The sequence below is a fragment of the Durotheca rogersii genome (genome assembly GCF_024521655.1).
Source record: "Durotheca rogersii strain YMJ 92031201 chromosome Unknown GGS23scaffold_62, whole genome shotgun sequence".
Lineage (NCBI taxonomy): Eukaryota > Fungi > Ascomycota > Sordariomycetes > Xylariales > Xylariaceae > Durotheca > Durotheca rogersii.
The window spans coordinates 25,609-38,972 of record NW_026251293.1 but is presented as its reverse complement, the minus strand read 5'-3'; the positions used below and the strand labels follow the sequence as shown (position 1 = coordinate 38,972).

The 13,364-nt window shown below is 53.7% G+C and overlaps 4 protein-coding genes across 4 annotated transcripts; 2 read left to right on the top strand and 2 right to left on the bottom strand.

Annotated features, from left to right (window-relative positions):
- The first annotated feature begins 906 nt into the window (after positions 1-906).
- GGS23DRAFT_472604 (CDP-alcohol phosphatidyltransferase-domain-containing protein) lies at positions 907-2,307 on the top strand. Its single transcript, XM_051514244.1, has 3 exons — positions 907-1,251; positions 1,327-1,703; positions 1,776-2,307. The coding sequence occupies exons 1-3, from the start codon at positions 1,044-1,046 to the stop codon at positions 2,166-2,168; spliced, it is 978 nt and encodes a 325-aa protein (XP_051367099.1). The 5' UTR covers positions 907-1,043; the 3' UTR covers positions 2,169-2,307.
- A 1,388-nt stretch (positions 2,308-3,695) lies between these two features.
- On the bottom strand, positions 3,696-5,792 carry GGS23DRAFT_472712 (benzoate 4-monooxygenase cytochrome P450). Its single transcript, XM_051514245.1, has 3 exons — positions 5,544-5,792; positions 4,231-5,487; positions 3,696-4,120 (listed from the first exon to the last, which is right to left on the bottom strand). Exons 1-3 carry the CDS (start codon positions 5,670-5,672, stop codon positions 3,926-3,928), a joined length of 1,581 nt encoding a protein of 526 aa, XP_051367098.1. The 5' UTR covers positions 5,673-5,792; the 3' UTR covers positions 3,696-3,925.
- Positions 5,793-7,023: 1,231 nt separating this feature from the next.
- On the top strand, positions 7,024-8,540 carry GGS23DRAFT_590436 (signal recognition particle, SRP19 subunit). Its single transcript, XM_051517694.1, has one exon. The coding sequence runs from the start codon at positions 7,317-7,319 to the stop codon at positions 8,208-8,210; it is 894 nt and encodes a 297-aa protein (XP_051367097.1). The 5' UTR covers positions 7,024-7,316; the 3' UTR covers positions 8,211-8,540.
- GGS23DRAFT_590434 (CAP-Gly domain-containing protein) lies at positions 8,541-12,773 on the bottom strand. Its single transcript, XM_051517693.1, has 2 exons — positions 12,242-12,773; positions 8,541-12,177 (listed from the first exon to the last, which is right to left on the bottom strand). Exons 1-2 carry the CDS (start codon positions 12,641-12,643, stop codon positions 8,566-8,568), a joined length of 4,014 nt encoding a protein of 1,337 aa, XP_051367096.1. The 5' UTR covers positions 12,644-12,773; the 3' UTR covers positions 8,541-8,565.
- Between the last annotated feature and the right edge of the window lie 591 nt (positions 12,774-13,364).

The following is a 13,364-nucleotide window of genomic DNA, read 5'->3' as shown; positions in this document are numbered from 1 at the left end:
CTTTCCTGATCTTTCCTGATCTTTCTTGATCTTTCTTGATCTTTCTTAATCTTTCTTAATCTTTCTTAATCTTAGATTTTAATCCCGTTAAAAATTATATATAATTTCTTACGTTTTCTATGTTTTTTATTATAAGTAAAGTTCGTAAACGTAAAAATGGTTATTAAATAAACTAAGTATACTTCCCATATCTCTCTATCCTCCGGATAGGTTATTATTTTTAGCGTAAACGCTAAAAATAAGCCCGAATTATTCTGCTTCGCAGAATAATTCGGGTCTTATTTTAGACATATTGTCGATAGACCCCCCCCCCCCTCTCCCGTTATAGTAGGTAGGTAGGTACCTGTAGGTATCTACAGAGTACCTATGTACCTCCTCTACAGGTACCTCCTGAGGTAGGTACAAGTACCTAAGGCATCTCCCACCGTCCTACCTACCTTAGGTACCTATGCCTACACCTACAGGTACGTCGCTTAGGTGAGGCCGGGTACTTATCTGCCTGCCTAGGTACCTAGGTGCGTAATACCTCCCAAGGCCAGCCTTAGAATTAGGTACCTCCTCATACTCCCTTCGGTGCCTACCTTACGTACTCCAGCTAACTCGTGCTAACGCAGCATTATCTCATTATCTCAATCCCTGGCTGCCCAGAGCCTTCAATCTTCTTCTCCCCATTCTTCCCGGGCCAACCGAACGGTCCGTCATCAGATCCTACGATATTCACATCCGTCCGCCTGTCTCGATATCTTTCGTCATTCCCTCTTTTCGCTAACACACTCCGCCTTCGAGCATCTGCTTCGCATCCCCATTCTTCTCTTCACTTGAAGCTGCCTCCCCTTCTCGTCTCTGGACATTTACCTATCCTGGAGGGTTACCATCATATCTCACCACCTTAATATCGCCCCCCTCCCAGTATATAGCTATATCTACTGCCGCTCGACTAGCCGCCGACCTGCAATCCCCCACTGGTGCCAGCCACAGCCCCGCCAACTTAACTGTTGTATCCTGCATCTATCTACTGAGCACTGGATAAGGAGGCCCCCATCATGTCCGAGAGGAAAACCAGGCGGCAGGCCGCTCTGGCACCAGAGGCAGCCGGGACCGCAGAAGCGGTTGATAGTTACGCGAAATCTAGCCCCCAAGGCGCCGGGGACGACAAGAGCAACGGCAACGGCCAAGCTATCCTCTCTTCTCGTTCCGGAGTCGAGTTTACTCCTCACGAGAACATCTTCCTGTTCTGGCCCAATATCATCGGTGTGTGCTTGCTTTGCGCCGTGCCGCCCCTCCGTCTACACGGTCGGCGGCATAGAGTACTAATATGTCGCGTAGGCTATTCTCGCATCGTCTTAGCGATCGCCTCTCTTTATTACATGCCCTTACACCCACGGACATGTTCCATCCTTTACAGTATCTCGTGCCTTCTCGATGCCCTCGACGGCTACGCGGCTCGCTATTTCCAACAGTCAACTAGGTTCGGTGCCGTTCTAGACATGGTGACGGATCGATGCACTACCTCGTGCCTGCTCGTATTCCTTTCTTCGGCCTTCCCCAGATGGGCCATCGTGTTCCAAGGCTTGATTTCGGTGGATTTTGCGAGCCACTACATGCACATGTACGCAACCTTAGCCATGGGCGGCTCAGATACCAGCCACAAGAATGTGGATAAGTCGAGGAGTTGGGTCTTAAACCTCTACTACACTAACAAAGTAAGTCCGTCTTCTTTCTCTTCGGGTATTTCGAACCCGAGTATCGCCCCGCATCGCGCTCACCATATCCAGGTCGTCCTTTTCGTATGCTGTGCCCTCAACGAGCTCTTCTTCATCGCTCTGTATTTACTGTCCTTCTCCTCTCCGCTCTTGTCGCCCCAGCTCCTCAAGCCACTGGGTGAAACCAGAGCCGCTGCTATCCAGACCGGCGCGCAGGTTAACAGCTCAGTGCTCCGCCAGTTGTTCACCAATCCTTACAGCGCTGGCGCCCTCGAGATGGCGCGTGCCAACAAGATGGACTCGACTTGGCCTTGGATCATGGCTGGGGTTAGCGCCCCTATCATGGCTCTGAAGCAGTTCCTCAACGTCGTTCAGCTTGTCAAGGCGAGCAAGTGGCTAGCCGAAGGAGATGTCAAGTCGAGAAGAGAAGCCGGCCTCCCGAAGAAGAGCCGGAAGAATACCTAAAACTGATGACCCGTAACGATCGTAGGAGACGAGAGCGCCGTCAACGGTTCAGACGGGACAAACTACGGTATCGGTCTGTACGAGAGAAGTCGTGTTTCGCGGAAGGGACACTAAGCATCGGATGGTCAGGAAAGGCTCGCGTCAAGCGGGTTGCATGGTATCAGACACGGAAGGTGTAGAAAGAGGCTGAACTGAGTCGACACGTCTTAGCTTACCCGAGTCAAGGACGCGAACATGGCAAGGGAGGACAGGGGGTGTTAAGCAACAGATACGACGACCTATGAGAGCGGGTTCCCGAGGGTCTCGTCTTCGTTATACCTACATTGGTAATCCTGATAGCGAGCCCGGATGAACTCGCTGACAAGGACGCAAAGGCACGGGAAGAGGACTTCCACGAACGAAACACCGAACATAACTAGCACATTGTTGCATATTGTAGGGGGCCCCTGGTGGGTAGACCTTCGTTTAGAGAAGGGGGAAGCCCACATCACTCTCCCCGCCGCTGCGGCAGCGACCAGATAAGATCACTTTACGATAGCGAGTATCTAGTCCAGTGCCCGAAAGCATCGGCCTGCCTAGTTATTTATTTTCCCCACGCTATCCTAAGCGAGTAAGAACTCGCTACATATATACACATACGGGTACGCCAACAGCGGTGGATAGATGATGATAGACGCCGGGCCCCATGGTTAGGATGGAGTAGGGGCCGGTATGACACTACCGATTCGGAATGGTTGTGCATGTTATTGTACCGAGTGCTGCCCATCGGCCCTACGCTATTTGGCTACCCACGTACGGACATCTAGGATATCCGAACCAGACGTGGTCTCTTACCAATTTTCTAGCCGATACGACCCTGTCTTGCTCGAAGACAGATCTAAGCATCGTACCTCCGGGTACGTCCCCCCCACCTACAGAGCTCACAACGCGCGGATGTCCGTACGCAGATATCTAGGTGTATACACCAGGAAACCCGCGCCTTTTCGCCAGACACACTAAGGGAGACGTACATACACACATGTCCGGGGACAATACGCAACTGGCGGCTGGCTCATTCGCTCCCCGCAGGGCAGCTTATCTCCTATCGTTGCCAACCCCACCCGATTTATGATCCCTGACCGGCAGCAACGAGGCGTATGTGAGACTGTAGGTATATATATATATGTATGTGTGTGTGTGTGTGTGGGTAGGTGTGTGTGACACATGATATAATCCGGACACCTCCCTGGGATAGGCATGAGCCAATCAGGCTGAATACATCGACGAACCGGCGCTGTCGTGTTCTGCACGTCTGACATCAACTGGCTGGCTGCTTGGCGGGCGAGGAGGTTCCAGCTCCCGGGAGAGGGCGCCGTGCCGGTTGCGTCAAATGACCTCTTGCATGCGTTATTAACAATAGGCGTTCAAGACCTTGAAGTGACAAAGACTAGTGGGGGGTGCATGTTGGGAGTCGATAAATGTCGCTGAATGGGCTGCAAGGCTAGGTTCCCATCGACCCTCCTCAACGGTGCCGCTCGTTGCTGACGGTGAGCGGTAGATCACGCCTCACAGCTGCTCTCGAGTACAGCATACGGGTCCTCAACGATAAGGGACGACTGTTGGCTCGAACTCCATATTTTTACTCTTATTAACGTAGACATGGGAAACGAACTGTCCTCCCCTCAGCGATTCGGAAAGTCATGCCGTCAGCCTTCCCACAAAACATACGCTTAGTGACAGTGCTCTGCGATCGACTGTCATGCTTGCTGGCTGCCCCGCTAGTCCACCCGTGTTAGTTTTACCAGCAAAGGGGGCTTGTGCCATGCGATGTAGTTCTTCTGATTCTCGAGCCAGCTGCTGCACTCGGGCATCAGCTCAATATCGAAGTTGTATATAAGCCTCGCCAGAATAACCCTGGTCTCCATACGACCCATCGTGAGGCCAATGCAGTTCATTGGTCCGGAGCTGAATGGCTATCGTCACACATTATCGGTATATACTTTTCGCGGGTCGGTTACGACCACGTTATTGGCCTTGATATATATTACGCTCGATTGGCTGGGCTTGAGATGCTCGAACATACCTGGAAAAGCCCTCTAGCATCACTGCTATACCGTTCGTCGCCTAGCCACCGCTCGGGGACAAACTCCTTCGCGCCTCTGAAATAGCCCTCTAGACGGCCGATGGCGTGGTTATGGATACCGACGAAGAGTCCCTCGGGGATGAAGTATCCGTCGACAGTGCAACCCCCCGATGGTACCTGTCGAGGGTTGAACGACGTCGCAACTGGGGGCCATACCCTCATAGACTCGTCGATCACAGCCATGAGATACGGCAGTTGAGCCACAGAAGCAGCAGTGACGCTCTGATCCGAATCGAAGGCAGATCGAATCTCCCGCTTCACGCGATCCATCTTCTTTGGGTGCGTTAGGAGGAGGAAAAGGGTGGTCGCGGAAGTCGTCGCAACCGTTTCCGAACCTGCCATGACCAGCATTTGGGCGTTGGCGTACATCTGCTCCTTGGTGAGCATCTCTCCAGCCTTGCTTTCGCCGGCGATAAATGACATGTAATCCGGGTGGTTGGTCTTCCCGGCAGCCATCCTCTTATCTACGAGGTCTAGCGTAGTTTTTATATGGTAACTCTGCGCGTCGACGAGGCTCTTGGGGGTCAGAAATCGCTGCCAGATCCACAAGGCCCACGGTGAGATGTCGTTTAGAGCGTGGGTGTAGACACTGCCAGTAAAGAAGGTCATGCTAATATTGATCCAGGGGTGGTAGCGCTCTTCCCTAATGCACCCGAACACATCCTCCCCGAATACTAGGTCACCTTGGATGTCAAATGTTGCCCACATAGTATACTTCTCTATGTCCACGGCTTCCCCCCGCTCCGAGGCGTCGCGCAACTTTTGGAGCATGGAGTTGATATACCCCCTCACCAGGGGCTCCTGTTCCCGTGAGGCCTTCTCGGAGAAAGCAGGGCTGAGTTGACGACGTATGCGCGCATGTTCTTGTACGCTGGCCTGAAACATGCCCACTGCCCCAAACATCTCCTTGAGGGTCGCGGTCCGCGTGTCGCGGGGCAGCGGTCCCCCTTTCCCGTAGCGAGGGCCGTAGACGTCTTTGAAAGCGGTGGTGCCAGCGCAAGAGACCTCGTTTGGGCTAACTCGCACGACGGGGCCATACTCCTCGTGGAGCTCGGCGAACTTATAAGGAGAGGTGCCACGGACCCGGGACCAGCTGATGGGGATGGCTGAGATCGCGAATAGCTTAGGGCCCGGCACCGCGGCCAATGGATGGAAGAAGACATTGTAAATGACCTTGGTAATTCCGAGGGCCAGGAGCTTTCCATGTGGTTCAGCCGGTGTGAGCTCGTACCATCTCGCGGGGTTGATCTTACCAGAAGTATGATGAATGCTAGAATCTCTGCTCGAGTTGTATTCTGTAGCACCGCCACAGGATGTGAGACATCTGCCGACATTGCGCTTTTCTGCTCTACGCCGCTGATAGAATCGTCGCACCACGCCATCTCTCTCCACACCCCAACAACAGCAGCAACGGGGTGTGTTATAAATACCTCTCAGCCTATACTCATCCGTAGCGAGTGAGTCCATCCCCCCCAAGAGATTGTGTCCTAATCGCCGACGGGTGCGGGGTGCGACGGCGAGGCAAATATCCTTCGGCGCAGGTGGAGGGATGGCAATCACCATGATAGTTACATTCTCCAACCCAAGTGTTGCAGCGATGTCATTACCATAAATTGTCCAACGCTACCTGTCTATCGATTTCCCGTGATATCGGCACTTGAGCAGTATCGAATCGGGGGTAAATCGGTAAGAGACGGGACGCATCGGAGTGCTCGCCGGAGAGGCATCGTCGCTATCCAAGTCACCGACGTAGACGAAGTTTCTACTCGACCAGTCCACAATCCAAAAGGGTGTCCACGGGGCGGCTGAATGCCTACCCTCTGTTTCGAAAGTTGATAATGAGGGCAAACTATCAAGCCTATCGCAGGGTACGGCGCGTAATCGGATGGGTTGTTTCCGGGCACCCATCTTCGCGCGCGCACCGAAAGGAGACAGCGGAAAGCTAAGGTAGGTAAACTCCTTAGATGCTAGGAATTCGTAACGCAGCATCGGAATATTCCCATGACCTGTCTCTGTTAAATACGGATGGCGTAGAGGATCTGGTGACTGGGTGGTGCGTATACCTATGATTGGGGGGGGGAAGGGGGGTTGTTGTTGTTGTTGATACAATAGGGAACTCATAGAGTTACCTAATCTGGATATCCGGGCCGGCCGCCTCTACTTCCGGACCGGCCCGGGGAGGGAGGACGGGTCCATCCTCCACAATGTACTTTCGCAAGGACCTCCCCTCGCGGGCGCATTGAACCACGCTAACTGAATACCTACCTACTATATAGGAGGATAAGAGTCTGTCGATACCATGTTAAGGGCTGTTTTACCTTTAAAAAGAATCATGATTTGATAAACGTATTTCTATAATTACATTTAAGTAAATTAAATTTAAAATAATATGTTATTACTATTATCTATATTAATAGTATAAAAAATAAACCTTCATTTTAAAATAAAGTAATCATTATTTATATTATTACATAAAACGTAGACGTTTACATTTACGCTTTGCAGTATGTAGGCTTATATAGGCTAGTTCAACTGCTCTGTAACATATACTATATTAATATTATAATATATATTAAGTTTATATGATATTAATAATATAATAAATACTTACTTCAATTAATAAAATTACTATAATATAAAAAGAGAGGTTCTATTAATAGTATATCTGTAATACTAATACCTAGGTGTAGAAACGGTCCTTGATCGTGTTGATAGAACCCCCTCCCCCTGTATGATACTTAGGTACATGATGATATGAGCACCACCGGCGGTACCTTAGGTACCCGATTCTGACAGTCATCTCGGAAGCACAAAACCTCAACCACGACTCCAAAGCTACGAAATCGAGCTGAACAATTTCAAATTCCCACCGCCTCACCAATCTCTCGGCACGCAATCCTGCCGGGGCCGAATATACACACCGGCAAACACTTTACCTGCCTACACTTACCTAGGTATATCCGAGCAGACAAAGAACCATCTAGATAGAGGGACGGGATCTAGCACGCCTCCTTCAGAACCAAACCATGTCCCACCCACGGGTAGAAGAAGTATCCGACAGCGACCTCTCTGATCCGAGCGAGGGCGACATCGATGACTTCGCCGAATCCGAAATTCTCCGATCCATAAACCCGCCCCCCTCTGCCCGCCCACCCGCTGCCTCGCTGTCATCCACCACCCCGCCCCCGTCCTCCGCGCCCCTCGTCCACCCCACCATGCTCCCCCAACCGCAGCAGATCCAGGCCAGCGACATCAAGGACTACCAGATGCTGTACCCGGTGTACTTCGACGCCTCGCGCTCCCGCGCCGAGGGCCGCCGCGTTTCCAAGTCTCTCGCCGTCCACAACCCCCTCGCCCGCGACATCGCGAGCGCCTGCGCCTCGCTGCGCCTGTCGCCCGTCTTCGAGGCCCACCGCGTCCACCCCAAGGACTGGGCCAACCCGGGCCGCGTCCGCATCAAGCTGCCCGGCAAGTCCTCCTCCTCTACTCCCGTGCCCGCCCCCGCTTCGTCCGACGTCAAGAACAAGCACCACCTCTATATCCTCATCGCCAAGTACCTACAAGCACACCCCACCACCGACCACAGCGACGCCCTGCGCCGCGTCCGCGTCCCCGGCCTCAACGCCCCGGCCGATAGCGATCCTTGGCCGCGCCCCGTCGTGCCCCGCGGCTGGAAGATGGGCGACCTGCTGCCCGCCTACAGCGCCGCCATGACCGGCGGCGGCGTCAGCGAGAACGCCTTCAAGGACATGATGCGCGAGATGCAGGGCGCCGGCGGCGGCAGCCCCGCTGACATGATGAGCATGCTCGGTCAGGGGCTCGGCGGGCTCGGCGGTAGCTCCGGCGGTGCCGGGCCGGGCCCGGGCAATGAGAGCGGTAGCGGTAGTAAGAAAGGAAAGAAGGGCAAAGCAAGGGCATGAAGGGATGAAGCAAAAAAAGTACGAGAGCGGAAAATGGAAGGTCGGGAACACCAAGCATCAAATCGGCGTGCCTATGGGGATTATAGGAAAACCGGGAATGGTCCACTCTATCCGATGGGAGAGGCTTCGTAGGTACAGTTGATATGTAAATACATCCAGGGAGTCCAGGTGGTGAACTCATAATATATGTTAACATTTGACTTTGGTTTTTGTCATATGCTACATATCGTCAAAAGACCGTAGTCGTACAAGGTAGAATAAAGGGTATCTCTCACACACACACATCCACCCCTGATAATTCGTAAAAGACCCCTCCCTCCTATCTCTCCCCCTCCCTTTACGTGATTTACACGGGCTATATAGCCGCGGTGAGCCGTCCCTGCAACCCTTCCCACTCCCTGGACCCTACGATGTGCACCTCCGCGCCGCGCACGCCCGGAATCACCTTTCCGTCAAAGTCCGGGAGGCGGATATGGAGCCGCGCGGCGGCGGCCTTCCGCATCGCCTTGGCGTGGTCGTACTCCTTCTTCGCTGGCTGGGCCCCGCTGAGAACCACCCTCGTCTTCTGGACGATAGAGTCTTGCCAGCTCCGCCACACCGCGTAGTCTTCTGCCTGCTTCGCGGCGTGGTACTGCGGCGTGACCTTGGCCGGCCGCCAAGCCATCTTGTCCTTGGGTAGCGAGTTGAGGTCGTACACCTTAGCCGACGTCGCGATCTTCAGCAGCTCGCCTAGCGCGTCCTTGGCCTCGGCCGAGACGAGGGCCTTCCGCTGTTCGCCCGTGGGAACGGGCTTCTTCAGTGGTTCGGCGAGCCAGTCGTACCGGGCTTGCTCCTTCACGCGCGCGCGGTAGTTGTCCTCTCTCAGGTACCGAACCGCCGCCTGCAAGCTGGCAATGTCGTCCTTGAGAGCGTCCATCTCGCGCGCAGTAGCAACCGCGCGCTCTTGGCCGGCCTTCGCCCCGGCGGCGTCGGCGGCGGTGCCGAAGGCCCTGCTGTCGCCGGCAATCTTCTTCCACTTGTCGCGATCGGCCTCGAGGGTCTTGGCTTCGCGGTCCTGCTGCTCGATGTCCTTCTTGAGGCTGCTCACGAGGTCCTGAGCATCGACTATCTGTGCTTCGAGATCGGTAATGCGAGATGCTTTCGTGTTCGCGTCGCGCATGCGGGCCTCGAGCGTCTCGATACGGAGAGTGGCCGTGCTAAGGTTCTCGTCACGTAACGCAACGGTACGACGAGCCTCATTGTAGTGCTCCTTAAGCTGACGCAGCTCTTCCTCGGCATCAACCGGTATCGTCTTAAGAGCCTTGAGTTCTTGGGCTCGGAGGATCCATGGCGCCGGGCTCCGCTCGAACTCCTGCGTCTGCGACAGGTCGGCACAAACTGCGGCAAGATCGGTGATCTGGCTGGTAAGGACCCGAAGTTTCGAAAGGTAGGTTGCGAATAGGTCTGATTCTGCGGACGAGAAAGCTGTCAAGACAGTCTGATGGACCGCATTCTGCACTTCGGGGTAGGTGAACGGCTCTGCGCGACCTTCTTCACTTAGCAGTTTGTGAAGGTCCACGCCGATCTGTCGAGACATCGCTGCGAGTTCTTGACTAGCTGCCTCATATTGCTCAAAAACTTCCAAGGTGTCAGGAGTCAAAGCTAAAGATCTCGCCCTGAGATCTTCCAACGACCTCACGGCTTTGCTGACTACGACTTTGGCGCTGCGGGTCTGACTGATGACAGCCTCAGACTTCTTGGCAAAATGCTGGGCAAGCTCGTCCTCGTCGCCGTTGGCAGGCACAACTCTCTGAACCATATCCTTGATGATGTTGAAAGCTGCAGCAGCGGACTCGAGGTGGCTTTGCATCAGAACCGCCTTCATCTGCACCTCATCCGCGAAGCTCTCCAGTCCCTCCGAGATGTGAACCTCGCCTAGATGGGTCATAACAGCGATGGTGCGTTGTAGCTCGCTCGCACATTGTTTCTCCTTCAGCTCGTCGCGCCGCAGACCGTCGATCCAGGCATTCAGGGCCCTCTCGACAGGTTCTAGCTCGTACAGGGCTCCTTCGTACTTCGCAAATTGCTCCAGTGAACAGTGGCTGATGGCATTGACGAAGCGGTCGCACATTGAAGACACCCAGGTTAGCTTATCCAGTGCGTCGCAGCCTGCGAACACGTCGTCTTCGTGTCCAGGGTGTGCTTGCCCATTGACGCGTTCCTTGACAAAGCCATGTAGCAGGTTTGCCTTGAAGGCTAACCGGCTGAACCGTAGCAGGGCTAGGACGGAATTTCTGTCGACGTTGAAACTGTCGGGCAAGAACAACTTGACGATCTGGAGGTGCTGCTGCGCTTCCTGCGCGTCCATGCGCTGCAGCTCTAGATCGATAGTCTTGACCTGTGTCTTCGCAGCCGAGATCTGGAGCTTCTGGTTGAGATCCATCATTGCCCTCGATTTGCTATTGAGCTGTTCGGATTCAGCCTCGTTGACGGCGTGAGAGGCACGCATGTCCTCGAGATCGGTCTGGAGATTCGTGACAAGCTCTCGGAATCGGGAGAGCGTATACTCCATATCTCCGATGGCCTCGTCTTTCTCGGCAGCTCGTCTAGCCTGCTCAGTGATGATGCTATCTTTGAAATCCAATTCCTCCTGCATCTCCTTCTCGTTCTGGACGTGGTTGATTTCGAGTTCGTCGTTGATTTCTTTCAGCGCTTCGAGGTCATCTATCACCGCCTTCAACTCGTTTATCTGCTCCGACTGAGCCAACTTTTCGTAACTGAGCTGCTCGATCATGGCCTCAGCGCCGAGATTATCATCGAGCTGCTGCCGAAGGTCCTCAGCCCGGGTCTCCGACTCGAGTAATTTCTCCTTGGAGATCTGGTACTGCTCCCTGACGGCGTCGAACTCTTCGAGATCCTTCTCCAGGGACTTGATCTGCGCCCTCGACTCCTCATCTTGCTGTTGGGTAAGATCTCGCAATCTGATCAGCGCCTCGCGTAGCCGTTCGTTGTGTCGCTCCATCTGGAGCCACCCGGCGCTTGCCCTTTCCTCGGGAGACATGCCCTTCGAGTATTCGGCATTTTCCTCACGTAGGATTTCCACCTCGAGCTCAAGCTCCTCCACTTTCTGTTTCAAGGCTTCAAGCTCGGCCTTGTACACCTCGGCAGTTTCCTCGGCCATTTCTCGGTCCAAAGTCGCCAGTTCCATTACGCTCTCGTGTTCTGCTTGCAGGGCCTCGATCTGCTCCAGCCGCTCCTCAGCTTCCTTCAGTTGCCTCCGTAGGCCAATATTCTCTTGCACTGTGGTCTGAACCTTGCTCTCTATCTTCTTGTTGACATTTTCGAATTTGTCGAGCTGCTCTTGGAGCCTTTCCATGTCCTTCATCTTCTCCCGGTCTTCCAGTCGCTTTCGCTCGAGAACTTTGAGCTTTGCCTTGAGGTCTTCATTCTCCCGACCAATAGCGTTATTAGCCGCCGGTCGATTAGGTCCTGTGCCCCCAGCCGCCCGCGGCGTTGCGCCCGTTGGTGCTTTCGAGGACGTCGACGAGGACGGCCCTGCAGAGGTGAGTTTCTCCAGTGCCCTGGTCCTAGAGCTCACAGGACTAATCGTCAGCTCCCCGTCGCTCTTAAGCGGAGACCCAAGGTCCGATCTGTTGCCACCGGAATTGCCCGACAGGGAGTCCCCCGACCGCACTCTCCCCGTGGAGGTACGGGTGGATCCACGGGCGGGCGCGGTCGGGACCCGTGGCGCAGCGGGCCGGGTAGCACCGGCTACGGCTCTTGCACTCGCGGATGAGGTTGACAGCTGTCTCCTAGGTCCGGCAGATGGCAGCGCCGGTGGACCCATGGAGGTTCTCGAACCACCTACGGAGGGCCGCACCCTCGCTCCGACAGACGGGACGCGGGCATTCGACGGAGTTCCGGTCCTCGAGTTCGCGATAATAGGCGCGCCGGCCCCGAGCTGCTTCGTGGGAGACTTGGTGGGAGACTACGAGGCCAAGGTCAGAATGGGGAGCGACCGGCCTGGCTGTACTGAATGACGCTATACATACCCTCCCTATGCTGGCAGGCCTCGGGCGAGGCACAGGACTGGGGCTCGGTGCGTTGATGCTCATCCGCTTCCCCATGGAGACATCTGTCATGGAGGTTGGCCGTACCGAACCTGCGGCGGCGGTGCTTGCTCGCGATCCTCTTCGAATAGGGCCGGCAGGGGGTTTCGGGGGCGGGGCGGGCTGTAGAATGATGACGGTGCTGGGCCGGACGAACATGCCCCTGCCCAAGGCGCATTCGAAGTAGCGCTCGCCCTGGACAGAGCCGTCATTCTTTCCGCTGTCGTCTTCGAGCTCGACGCCGACCCAGTCTCCGACGGCGAAATGGGTCTGGCCAACAAAGCGAACGGTGGCATTGCGGCCGTCGCTGAGGCGGATCGTCTGTCCCACTGCTATCTCCGTCATACTGGGCAGGTTTTGCGATTGATAGCTAGCGCATGACGAAGGGGAGGAGGGGGAGGAGATGGCGTTGGCCAAGGTGAGGAACGGGTTGAACGCGTTTTGGTTTGGGATCGGTACGCGAATGCAAAATGCAGGTGCAGTAAGATGCATTGGGATCCATCCATCCACCTCTATGTACAGGTGATGTGCATATGGGCGTTAGATGCATTAGAGTATTATGCGTAAAGTAGTGGCCCTTCGACATTGAATAAGTGCATATACACACAAGCGCGTCTGTTGTATGTTGCGTACCGTGATCGTCGGTACTCCCCGCAGGGATAGTTCCGAGGTACCTCTCGTAGTATAGTCTATACACTAGGTCCCCTCTTGAGACATATGCAAATGCACCTGCCATCATACCGGGATGCTGGGTAAGACATTAGGTATATTAAGTTAGGTAATATAACATTAATAAAGATTAACACATAATAAATATATCTTATAAACTTTTATTATTTATTTTTATTTTTATTTTATCTTAAAAGGTTTATTTTACTTTATTATTTATTTTTAATTAATATTTTATAATATTATACATATATTATTAATTCACCTCTCATTTTTAATCTAATACTAATTATATATATATAATATACTATGTTAACTTGACGACGTTTTCATCGTAATAGTACTTAGAATCATATAATATATAGAGAAATTTTACTTGATTCTATTTTTCAATAGG